The 12,627-nt window shown below is 35.5% G+C and overlaps 1 protein-coding gene across 3 annotated transcripts in view; it reads right to left on the bottom strand.

Annotated features, from left to right (window-relative positions):
• The window catches only part of LOC123795340 (cysteine-rich secretory protein 2-like), a 28,381-nt gene extending 17,099 nt beyond the window's left edge, over positions 1-11,282 (bottom strand). Inside the window, exons 1-3 of one of the 3 annotated variants that reach the window (XM_045802112.2) lie at positions 11,198-11,234; positions 10,216-10,331; positions 1,401-1,471 (exon numbers count right to left, since the gene is read on the bottom strand). In XM_045802112.2, the coding sequence (XP_045658068.2) occupies positions 1,401-1,469 (69 nt within the window). In that variant the 5' untranslated portion in view covers positions 1,470-1,471; positions 10,216-10,331; positions 11,198-11,234. Of the gene's footprint in view, positions 1-1,400; positions 1,472-5,223; positions 5,248-10,215; positions 10,332-11,197 lie in introns of those variants that run through there. The other 2 variants (XM_045802102.2, XM_045802124.2) reach the window with 2 other exon arrangements.
• Between the last annotated feature and the right edge of the window lie 1,345 nt (positions 11,283-12,627).

Raw genomic sequence — 12,627 nt, 5'->3', positions numbered from 1 at the left:
TAATTTTATAAATAATTTTATAAATAAAATTATTATAAATAAATAAAGATGGACCAGAGAGATAACAGGGGATTGGAAAGGACCATGAGAAAAAATCTTTAGGGGGCACCTGGGTGGCTCAGTTGGTTAAGCATCTACCTTTGGATCAGGTCATGATCCCGGGGTCCTGGGATTGATCTCCTCTGCAACTGGGCTCTCTGCTCAGTGGGGAATCTGCTTTTCCCTCTCTCTCTGTCCCCCACTATCCTCCCCTCACTGGTGCTCACTCTCTCTCTCTCTCTCAAATAAATAAATAAAATCTTTAAAAAAATCTCTAGGAAAGAGATTACAGAGGCAGCAAACTTTTTGAAGACCTAGGTGATGAATAAATTGTCTTCAGATTGAATATTAATTATAGTAATATAATGACTATATTTCTGAATGCCACATGAGTTTTGATCAAGTGTCTGAACTCTGATCTGTGGAGTCTTAGCTATTCTTGCATGCTCAGAGTTAAGGAAGAATGTGGAAACAGAGAGCAATGACCAAACTTCACATCCAGAGTTTTTCTGATCAGAAAATAGACACCTGCTATAGACACCTACCCACCAAGCATTTAAGAGAATGGTTGATCCTGTTCTTAGGATTATTAAAGTGGAGCAGCATATTAGAAATAATTAGAGCATCTTATTCTTTATATGCTCATTGTAAGACTATGAAAAAATCCAAATACTTAATCTCTTTACTAAAGTTCCTTTTTTTTAATTTAAAAAACATGTATAATTATTCTTACACCATGACTATGAAAATAAATGTGGTGACGTATGTGAAGTTTTGCTAATTTGAGATTATATAAATATATTGTTAATTTTCTGTGAGGATCACCTTGTAATGAATTAAATAAAAGGAAATCAGAAAAGATCTTTGGACAGGGTGAGTTTCATTAGCTTTTAAACCTGTAGACCATTGCTATCAATAGAAATATAATGATAGCATCAAAAGTAGTTTTAATTTCTGGGTGGACACTTTGAAAAAGAAAAAATAAATATTAAATTGATATTTATAATATTCTTATTTATCTAATAAATTCATAATATGATGTTTTCATCATGCAATCAATATTAAAATTATTAATGAAATATTTTACCTTCCTTTTTTACCAAGTCTTGAATTCTGCTATGTAATTATGCAGATCTCAATTCTGACCATCTATATTTCCAGTGTTCAATACCCTCATGTGGCTAGAGGCTACAATATTGGTCACCACAGCCTTAGACTTAATTGTGTTAAGTACTTGAGCAACCACTGAGAACTTTGTGATGTATCAGACTCTCACTTTTCACTTTTGAAAATTGATCTAAGAGTTTTCTATTTATAGGTTGCTTCAATTGTTCTGAAAATATGTTCAACCTCGACCATACCTGTCCATTTGCAGGAAAGAATGGAAGCAACACAACAGCCAGGAACAGCAACTCCAGGAATAAGGCCATTGCTGGGAAAACAAAACAAAGGGAACAAAGACCTGCATTGGATTGTTCAGTATATGAACTTCTGAGGAATACAGGGGGGAAACCAAAACAAGACAAAGCAAAACAATGTAGTGATCTCAGTTGTTCCAAATTCATTAGTATTATAACAAAAGAAGATTTGTTACATGATGCCACTAGAATGATAATGGATTCACCCAGAAGCAACCCTCCAATGGGGTCCTAAAGAACAAAAGGAAGTACTTGATTGAAACCTTTGAAGTACACCTATAAATGTTAAGTATATACTACCCAATTTCACCCTAGTTCCGCGTTCTTGTCTATGTAGCTACTCTCTGGTTCTAGGAATGGCTTCTTCACATTTCCTATTCAGGAGAAGTAATAGCTCCCAACTGTTAGTTATACTGGGGTACTACTGTATTAGTTCTTGCTGGTTTCTTTAAACCCTTCTTAATTCTTTATAAATATACCCTCATTAAGATCTTTTCAAATTACTAATTATCATCTGCCATTTCTTTCCTGCCATGAGTCTGGCTCATATACTTGACATTCCCAGAACCATAAGTAAACCCACTAAGAAGTAAGTGCTTTCTTTAATACTTTCAACTACTCTCTCAACTTTACCCATGCAGCGAGTGTCCTCGTTCATTCCCATTCAAACTTTTCCCTTAATTACAATGCCTCACATTCCTCCCCACCAAAAGGCAATATTCTCCTTCTGGATCCAAAAACAGAAGGTAGATTTCTCACTTTTAAAGTTAGATTACCCACCCAATCCATATTAATACCCTTAATAAATTCACACCCATGCCTCATTAATTTAACTTCTTGGAATCCTGAGGAAATAATAACATATACTGGAAAAACTTTAGGCATACATTTTCATTACATTAATATTTTTAGGGATAAAAACATTATAATTTATTACATACACAATTGTAGGGAGACAAAATGTCTAAATAAATTAAAATATATACTCTTGTTAGAGTGTATTAGACATAACAATGATGTCTTCAATGGTGTTATAACAAAAACAATGCTTAGGATTCAAAGTTAAAAAAATAGTATATGGGAAATCCTTAGCTTCCATTATGGATGAATATTTGTGCCTTCCCAAAATTCATATGTTGAAGCCCTAGTCCCCAGTGTGCCTGTATTTGTATTTGGGTTTCTAAGGAAGTAATTAAGATTAATGAGGTCATAAGAATGCCTAAAGGAGTCTCACCAGAAACTGACCATACTGTCACCTCAGTCTCAGACTTTGAATACTCAGAACTGTGAGAAAATAAATTTCTGTTGTTTACACCACCCAGTCTGTAGTGTTTTGTTATGGCAGCCCAAGCAGCATCACACACACTCCCAAATTTGGTATTTGAGGGTTAGGTTATTTTTGAATGAGTCTGAAGGTCCATAAAATGTGGTAATTTGAAATCTTCTGGAGCTACAGATCTGCATTCAGGAGCTCATGTGTGAGCAAGACGCTGAGAGACTGGGTTACCTCTGATGACCATGCAGCATCCATATCTCAATGAGTTTTGCTTTTCTCATGGGTATATGACAAAAACTATGACATAGGTTTTTAGACCAGTTTTAAGATAAGGTAACAGAAGAAATTTTATTACATAGCGATATTGACAACCTTGATGGGTAGGGAGATCTGAAAATGCTTACGTTATTATTCTCTTGCAGGACAGTAACAGAAACAGGACCTCATCCTGTTCCCCCACAAAACTAACAATCAGACAAAAAGCCAGGCAAAGGACAAATAAGATTACACAGAAATACAAGAGAATGAGTTTATCTTCATGTGGTGAGACGTCCTTTTCTGCATTTTCTGTAATGAGTCTTTATTACTGTAATTGCAGTAATTAGAAAAAGAAAAGCCATTTACTGCAAAAAGATTATTAACTCTTGGGAAAGTGCCTCTGATTTTGTCAAATCTATTAGTTGATTTTTTTGCAACCTGGTGTCGCCAACAGTTTAGTCATTATGGTGATCGTGTAAGAAAAGAACAGAGGAACAAAGGTATTAAGGGACCTCCTGACAGTATCGTTGCTAGGTAGCGTATGGCCAGGACAGAACCCAAGATTTATCTTAACCTCAATATCCATTTTCCACTAAACCCTATTATACTTTTTGGGGAATGGGGGTTCTAGGTAAGAATGAAAGCATTTAATGAATTTTCTGCCTTGACAAAAGAAATCATGTATTATTATAATCTTTTTTGGCTGTTAAATAGCTGGTAGATTACTAAACACCTTTGAGAAAATTAGAAAAAAAAAGGTTAACACAATATTAACAGTTAAGTCAATTATTGTTGTTCTTCAAATATAAAATAAAAGTCAGAAAACAGCTCAAATAACATTTTCTTAGGATATCCATCTTGTATTGAACATATTGATATGACAAACTTTATTTATGTAACTTTGTTGAAATAATGGAGAATTTATTGGCTTTTTAATGAGGCTTTTTTGTCCATTTAATAACTAGAATAAGAAGGGAAACAATCGGAAATGAAAATCACAAAATTGGCAACATATTTCTATAAGGGTTTTACAGGGAATACAAATTGTACAGATGTTTCTACAATGTTTTGGAAATATGAACTCTTCTATATCATTATAATATCACTTATAACAATAAGAGAAGGTTGATTTTGTATATACTGTAATTTTTAGGTAGAACAGAGGAAGAGGTGGGAGAATAAAATGAAAAACTGAATACAGAAGAGAAAAAATATGGAAAGAAAAATAAACTTAATTCTATATAAAGCCATAAGCCTAGTGTCCAGAAAAGCCATTTTTCTTTCTCGGAGATACCTGGCCCCATATTGAGCGAACCTGAATGCCTAAACTTGGCACCTGGTATTGTGAGGATGAAAAGAGAGCGCTATAGGTGTTAAGAAGCCTGGGTTTTTGTTGTTGTCATTAATTCTGTTTTATTCAGCTCATCTTTAACTAGCTATATGAAATCGAAAACCTTTATTGAGTAAGAGTATGGTGACATAGGATCACTTCATATGGTTCTTGTGAATGAGATAAGTAATGTTAGAGCAATTTGAAAATATAAAAAAATCACCATATACATACATTCAGACATACTGTCTTAGCATTAACGTTACTATTTGTATTACCATTTGGAATGCCTGGGCCCTCAGCTGGGAGTGTTACCCGCAGAAATCTCTCAGCTCATGGGCACTTCAGTTGATCGGCTGAAGCCTCCCATAAGACTACACCACAGCTTCACCTCGCCTTGAAGTAATCTTGCTTCTCCCCCCTTCCTTCCTAGGGAACTGATCCCATATTCTTCAACTTCCTGTGTCTCAGATTTTGTTACCTGGGGAACACAACCTGGTACACCATTCATTAGATAATCTTTTTTTTTTCCATAACTCTAGTCAGGATGGGCTCCTCATTAATAACCTCATTATCCTTTGATCATATGCCCTTTATGCCTTTGATCAGATTAATCCTTAACCCGGATTTTAGCCAAATCCTCCGAGACTGTGAACATTTTTAAATCCCTCTCTCCAAAGATACTCACAGGCTAACTCCAAAAACACCAACCTTGTCTCTGGGTAGGAACATTTAAAGCCCACCCAGTAAATTTTGATTTTATTCAATTTCTCTGATTCATGTTCATGGTCTTATTTCCCTTAATTTCTTTACATTTGACTTTTTTCTGAACTACATTGTGAATAGCTATGGCTAAAGATGGTTCACTCTATTTGGTCGGTGATGGAGCAACAGAAGCTTACAAAGTCTCCAGGGGTCTCTTTCTTACACCGGTGTCCTTGGACATGCACATCCCTCTGTCACAGCCTCCAGTGGGTCTGCTAGAAGAGAAAAAAGGATCCTCCCTTTGCAAGTCAGTGGCAATTAGGTACTGTTCTTTCCTTTAATAGGCACCCATCAGGTTTTACACACTCTATCCATGATAGCATGCTATATGTTGTTGACCATGGTCAAGTGAACGAGGCAGGATTCCAGCCCCCCTCTCAGTCTTAGCATATCATTAGGGGAGCCCCTTATTCTAGTGCCCACACTGTGAGCTTGTTGGACTTTCCCATGTGTGCAAAAGTAAAATGTAAAGTTTTATTTTCTTTTTCCTTGACCCATTCTGGGACTTTTAGAGAAGGACAGGGAAGAATCTAGGATAAAGCAAGGCTCTGGAAGTAAATATTTCAGATACAGTAAATATGATAAAAACCAATTATCAGTGGTAAGACCAATGTATTTAGTTCCACCTCAAGTCTCGCCCCCAGAGGTCTCCCTAAGTAGCAGGTGCAGATAGGATATGTTTTATGTGCACTTCCATTTGGTAGAGTCACAGAAAAAGCATTAGGAAGAATTAGGAAAGTTACTGACTTTTCCTGTCATTTACTTGCATGTGGACAATTTCTAAATGTGTGTCATTATACATCTCCTCTGTGATTTCCTTAGGAACAAACTTTAGATTGCTTCTAAATCATTTCCCTTAAAAGAGTCATTTCGCTACATGCATGTCACCAAGTCTCTCCTTTTATATGGTTTTCTGCTCTGCCATTCATAATTTTCCCTTTTCCAAGAGATCAGTATTTCAAAGATTTACAATTCTTTTTTTTAAAGATATTATTTATTTATTCGACAGAGATAGAGACAGCCAGTGAGAGGGAACACAGCAGGGGGAGTGGGAGAGGAAGAAGCAGGCTCATAGCGGAGGAGCCTGATGTGGGGCTCGATCCCATAACGCCGGGACCACGCCCTGAGCCGAAGGCAGGCGCTTAACCGCTGTGCCACCCAGGCGCCCCTCAAAGATTTACAATTCTAAGTGTTGGTGGTCTACTGCTAATTATAGACAGCAGGGGAAATTGTATTTTCTGAAGCATAAACTTATATATACAATTAAATTATAGCATATTGCTTCTTCTTTACATTAATTTTAGGACCATCCTACATTTGAAACACTCACTTGGAAAAAAAGTAAGTTGTTTTCTCTAATGACATGGTATCACTGCTTATTAATTAATGAAAAACATATATTTACAAAAATTATACAGGCATACCTTGCCTGAAAAGTTTATTTTATGGAAACAAGGATTTTCAAATTATAAACTAGGTAAAATTTGCTTGGTTTCTAAGAGAAGAATTCATAAAAGGTTCCATTTAAAAAGTAAGCTTTTAGGCTTCTATTCCAGTCAGGCTGTCAAAATAGGCAGGCTTCTTATTATCAACCCTACTTGATCTCTGGAAGAATGATAGGAGCAAAGAGATAGAAAATCAGAGGAGAATTGAGTCTCTCATGACTTCTAGTATGTATGCATGGATGTGTGTGTGTGTGTGTGTGTGTGTGTGTGTGTGTGTGTGTGTATGGTGACTGTGAGGTGGAAGAAGGTGTTGCATCCTGGAACGGTGGCTGACCTGATCTCATGGTGGTAGTAATGCCTTTTGGTTGGTGCTCTTGCCTCAAAATAATTATTGTTTCCCTTTTATTGCAAAATTCTGCATCAACAGAACAAGCCACCTGTCCTGGAGCCACATAAAGGAAACATAAAGATCTTCACTGGGTGTGAAGAACTAATGAAAATAAAGATATGTGGACTACTCTACGTTTGTTATTATAGTCACACCTTTCTCTATTCCTTCCCACCCCCCAGGTCATATGAGTATAAATTACTGTGACTACGTCCTCTCAATGCTGTTTCTTCCTGAGGTGTAACCTGAAGAGTGGCCACACATGGAAATAACTCTGGGATCGATTTCTACAACAGAGAAGGATAATACTAAATAATTTAGAAGCCCAGTTCATAAATGAAATGCAAAAATCCTAATAAAATGTCCTAACAAAATATTAATTCACCAATTTTAAAAATGCATTTAAAACTTGACAATAGCCAAGACATAAAAGCAGCCTAAGTGTCCATCAATAGATACATGGATAAGGAAAATGTGGATATAGATATAGATATAGATATACACACACATATGTAATATTTATGTATGTAATATTTCATTGTATATATAATATGTAATATTTCATCATATATATGATGATCGTATGTATACATGATGAAATATTACACATATAGCCATAGAAAAAAGATAAAAATGTGACATTTGAGAAAATATAGATGGACCTAGAGAGTATTATGCTAAGTGAAATAAGTCAGACTGAGGAAGACAAATATCATATGATTCTACTCATAAATGGAATGTAAAAAAAAAGAATAAAATAAACAATAAGCAGAATCAGAACTATAAGAACAAACTGATGGTTGCCAGAGGAAAGGAGGTTGGGGGTGGGGCAAAATAGGTGATGGGGAGAGGGAGATACAGACCTCTGGTTACGGAATGAGCAAGTCATGTGGATAAAAAGCAGAATGTAAGGAATACAGTCGGTGATATTATAACAGTGATGTAACGGGACAGGTGGTAGCTACACTTGTGGTGAACATAGTTAAAGTATTATCTTGTCAAATCACAAAGTTGTACATCTGAAACTAAGATTGTGTGTCCACTATACTCAAATAAAAATCAAAATTTAAAAGAAATTCATGATCAAGTAACTTTTGTATCAGGACTGTAAGAATAATTCAAAATGTTAAAAAAGAATAGTTCAAGATTAGAAAATCTATTGGTCAAATTCATCACATTAATGGACTAAAGAAAAATCATGTTGCAAAATATGTTGTGAAATTCAACTCCTAATTATGGTTGAAAATGAGAACAAAGGAGAGTTGAGATCATTAATTTGATAATGGCAATATAACTAAATATCTTTAGCAAATATTATAGTTATTGGAGAAACTCTAAGTGCATTCATTTAATATTGAGAACAAAAAAAGAATGACTAATGTCACTGGTACTGTTCAACATCATATTGGAGAGGTCCTGGTCAAAGCCATAAGAAAAAAAATATGTTTGTAAGTCTTAAAGGAAGAGATAATATTAGTATTATTTTAAAATGATATGGTAATTTACCTAGAGAATACACCATAATCAAAAGTTTGCAAGATGTAATATCAACCTATAAAAAAATACCATTGCCATATACTAGCAACACTCAACTAGAAGATAAAATTAAAAAGAAAATGAATAACACACAAAAAATATAAAGTTTATTTATGAAATAACCAAGAATAAAAAATCTTTTTTGAAGACAATTTTAAAACCCTGGTAAAGGGCATAAAAGAAGATTTGCATAAATTGAGAGATTGTCATGCTTTTAAATGGTATGTGTTAATACAATAAAGATAGCAATCCTAATTAAATTAATATGAAAGTTCTTTATAATTCTAATAAAAATTCTGATTGGCCCATGAATAACTGAATATACCTTTTATAAGAAGGATTAATTTGGGTATCTTTTCATATTTGTTATTAAAATAGGCTTCAAACTTGTATTGACAAAATTTGGATATTATATTAAGAATGGAAAAATGGACCAATGAAGGTGAATAAGAAATTTAAGAGACAGACCAAACAAGGTAGCATAAGAAAGCATTAGAGGAAGAGCAGATTGTCTAGCATATGGTTTGGGGAAAATTACCTTGCTATGTGGAGAAAATTAAAACCAGATCTTTCTTAAGCATTACCTATAAAAGTGAATGTAGAAGGATTAAATTTATAAATAGATAAAATCTTTACATGCAAGTTTTCAGGGCCATATCCCTTTGCCTTTAAGTGAGCCACATAATAATGCCATCACATGGTGATTCTGGGTTTTGTGTGAAGCACTGTGTCACTCTTTACGGGCTCATTGAAACACTTAACAATCTAGAGAGTACATAATATTACTCAATACCCCAGTTTACAGATCTGCAGTCCCAGGATCAGATATTTAATAATGAAATGTCATGTGCTTGCATGCAGAAGAACCAAGGGATAAGCCCAGACAGTTTGGCTTCAAAGCCCTAGTTCCTGAAAGGAGGGGATGGAAATATTTCAGTTAGACCAGAAAAAATACCATTATAGGCATCAACACAGGGGCACCTAGGTGGCTCAGTCAATTAAGTTCCCTACTCTTGAATTTGCTGGGGTCAAGATCTCAGGGTAACGGGATCTAGCTTCCCGGTATCCAGCTCCGCGCTCAGCCCAGAGTCTGCTTGAGAGTGTCTCCCACTCCCTCTGACCCTCCTCCCACTCTCTCTCAATAAACAAACAAACAAACAAATAAAATCTTTAAAAAATAAAAGCATGCACTGGGTGTTATACGCAAACAATGAATCATGGAACACTACATCAAAAACTAATGATGTGCTGTATGGTAACTCACATAATAACAAAAAAATAAAAAGTAAAAAATAAAAGCATCAACACATATGTGTATAATGTGCGCCTTATGGGTACCCACACATCTATGTATCAATCACTACAGAAAAACATTTGATGCGGTCTTTTCAAACTTTAGATGTTATATTTAATCTTCCTTCTGGTCCCTTCCTTTCCTCTCAACCACTTGTCTGCACTACAGAAAGCAGCCCACGACACTATACAGAGTTTACCAAACTTCTAGATTTCACCATCTAGGACAACTGTAAACATACCCAAGTAATAGTAGCCACCTCGACAGTTCCCAAAACCAGGGGTTTTTGTTTTTGTTTTTTTCATTTCCACATAGGATTTTCTGCCCCTTACTTGAATTTACCAAATGATATTACTGGAATTATTAGCACTATCTGATTTAGACCTTACTTTAGAGGTCTGACACTTCCTTCTCATTTACCTCTTCCTCTTACAAATCTGAGCTCAGTTCAGGGGTACCAACTGACCTTACTATCCAACATCATGGAGTAGCTCCTGGTTTTGCAACTTGTCGTTGCTTTAATTCCCTTCGATGTTCGTCTGGAAGGTGAGTCACTCAGGCAGATGCAGGCTTTGGTTTTAACTGACAAAAGACACACCACCAGATCTTCGCTGGCAACAGTACAAATCCTCCCTAAGCTCCCGGGATGGCAGTTAGCCATAGAGAAGAACATTAATACAATATTTTGAAAGTAAAATCCTCCCTCTGCAGGGTAAATAACTCCTTGTATATTGTCATTACGTATCACTTCTTATTTGCCAAAAAAAAAAAAAAAGTTCTTGTGGCAGTTGCTTCCTTATATAAAATATCCTCACAGATATTATATTCGAACCTTCATATAAATGTAGTTGCGTGTGTAGATTAACTTTCAATCGGAAAACTTCTAAGTCTTTTGTCTTATATTTGATTTGAGTGAATGTCATGACGGAAATTGTATGCTATGCTGATAATTGCTAATGAAATTTTTTTATCTCTAGGTTGGTGTTATATTTTGTTTTGATGGATTTAAAATAATTAGCAATAGCTTCTGCACCTTATTTTAATAACGTCTGTATCAACACATATCTATATATGTGAATATTAGTAAAAATATTAATATGAAAATATGTGACATGTATGTCCTTAGTTTTTCATTTTTCTATTAAAGGAAGTTCTAGCATAATTGTTTCCAAAAGTCATAGATATGGAAATTATATTACTTATTTTACAATGAAAAGCAAAATTTCATTTAGATGTTAAATTCGCTAAAGGTGCATTTGGAATAATAGAGCTACAGGTTACTTTCTTAGCTTAAAAAGAGTATAAAAGTTAAGCTCATTACTCTCAATAAAAGTTATTAACAGAGTTTTGAAAATCATAGATTCTTTTATAATATATCATTTACCACTGAAAAAGCACAAATATATTTGCATAATAAAATGTTTGCCTTAAAAAAATACATTACTTACTGTTGATTCTCAGAGCCAGGTGAAGCATTGGCTTTATCTGTAGGAAGAAGGAAGGTGGAGAGAAAGAAGGTTAGAACTGCATATATACATTACACTTATTTCCTGTTTTTGGCCAATTATGGTTGTGCAAGTAAATCTAAGTCAACAGGTCTGAAACAGGATTTGTCATACCAATAGTCTCATTGCTGATTGTCTAACTGCAGTTTTGGCAATATCTTGTGATTCTCCACATGGCTTTTTTTTTTTTAAGGTGGTTTATTGTTTTTTTTTTTTTTTAATGGCTCTTATTCAGCCCAAGTGATGTCCTTAGATGGCACCTTTGCTGTGCATTTATTCTCAAGTGCCCTTTGGTTCCTAGAAGTGAATTCTCTGTAAACATTGGGTGGAGGGTATTTAATGTTTCCTCTGTCCAGAGGAAGGCAGGCTGAAGACCCTGTGCAGCGCTTTTTCTCCTATGGAGCTGGGAAAGGTGTTTCCTCATTTCAAGCAAACGCCTTTCTTCTGTATATTTCCCAGGATGCAGAATGAGTCCATAAGTTGACACATTTACTTACTGGGAGCTCTGATGTGTCCAGTACTGTGGGAAATCTCGCATAAACTAAATGTAGATACTTGTTCGTATGCATGCATTTCTGCAAGTAAAACTAACTTTGGTTCAGTGTGAGTGCCGTGGGGTCATTCTTCAGTTTACTGTAGCAGGACTCGATTTGTACAGGATATCTAAAATGAATGTGGAATTTACTGTAAATGTTTTGAGATTTCTAAATTTATTTGTTTATATTGGAACTTGGCCCATTTTCTAGTGGAAAGAATGACCTAGAAACCTTGGTTTAAGGAATGCAAGGGAGAAGCACATTCCTTACCGAGCAGGGAGCCCGACACAGGACTCAATCCCAGGACCCTGGGATCATGACCTGAGCCAAAGGCAGACACTTAACCGACTGAGCCACCCAGGTGCCCCCCATTTTACTGGGTTCTACAGCAAATTACACCTACTTTGGTATCCTTTCAGGCTTGGCTCTGCACCATGATGCTATGTCGACATTAAACTAACTTTTCACATCTAGTTTGTAGTTTTCTGATTTGGAAAATTTTAAGGCAGAGAGATTTTTATCTCCTTCGCATGAAAATTTTTAGGCCTTTAAAATGGACAGTGCAATGCATTCTGATTCTAATTGGATAAACTTGCTTTTAAAAAAATGAATTTAGTTGTACGTGTGTTACAAGTAGATGGTATGTGGGTGTTCCCACTTCTTTGCATCTCCTTAGGAAGGTTTGGCTCCAAAACATTTTTTAAACCTCATTCTTGATTTCCTGATTTTCGGGTTCTGGATTTCTTCTTAGCAAATAACATTAAGAGTCCTGACAAAGTATGTGGTGATGTGAGGGGCCCACCAGAAGGAGTATCAACCCACGTGTCTTGAGCAACG

Source organism: Ursus americanus, chromosome 29 (assembly GCF_024610735.1).
Source record: "Ursus americanus isolate L20-20 chromosome 29, mUrsAme1.1.p, whole genome shotgun sequence".
Classification (NCBI taxonomy): domain Eukaryota; kingdom Metazoa; phylum Chordata; class Mammalia; order Carnivora; family Ursidae; genus Ursus; species Ursus americanus.
This window is presented reverse-complemented; position numbering and strand designations above follow the sequence as displayed.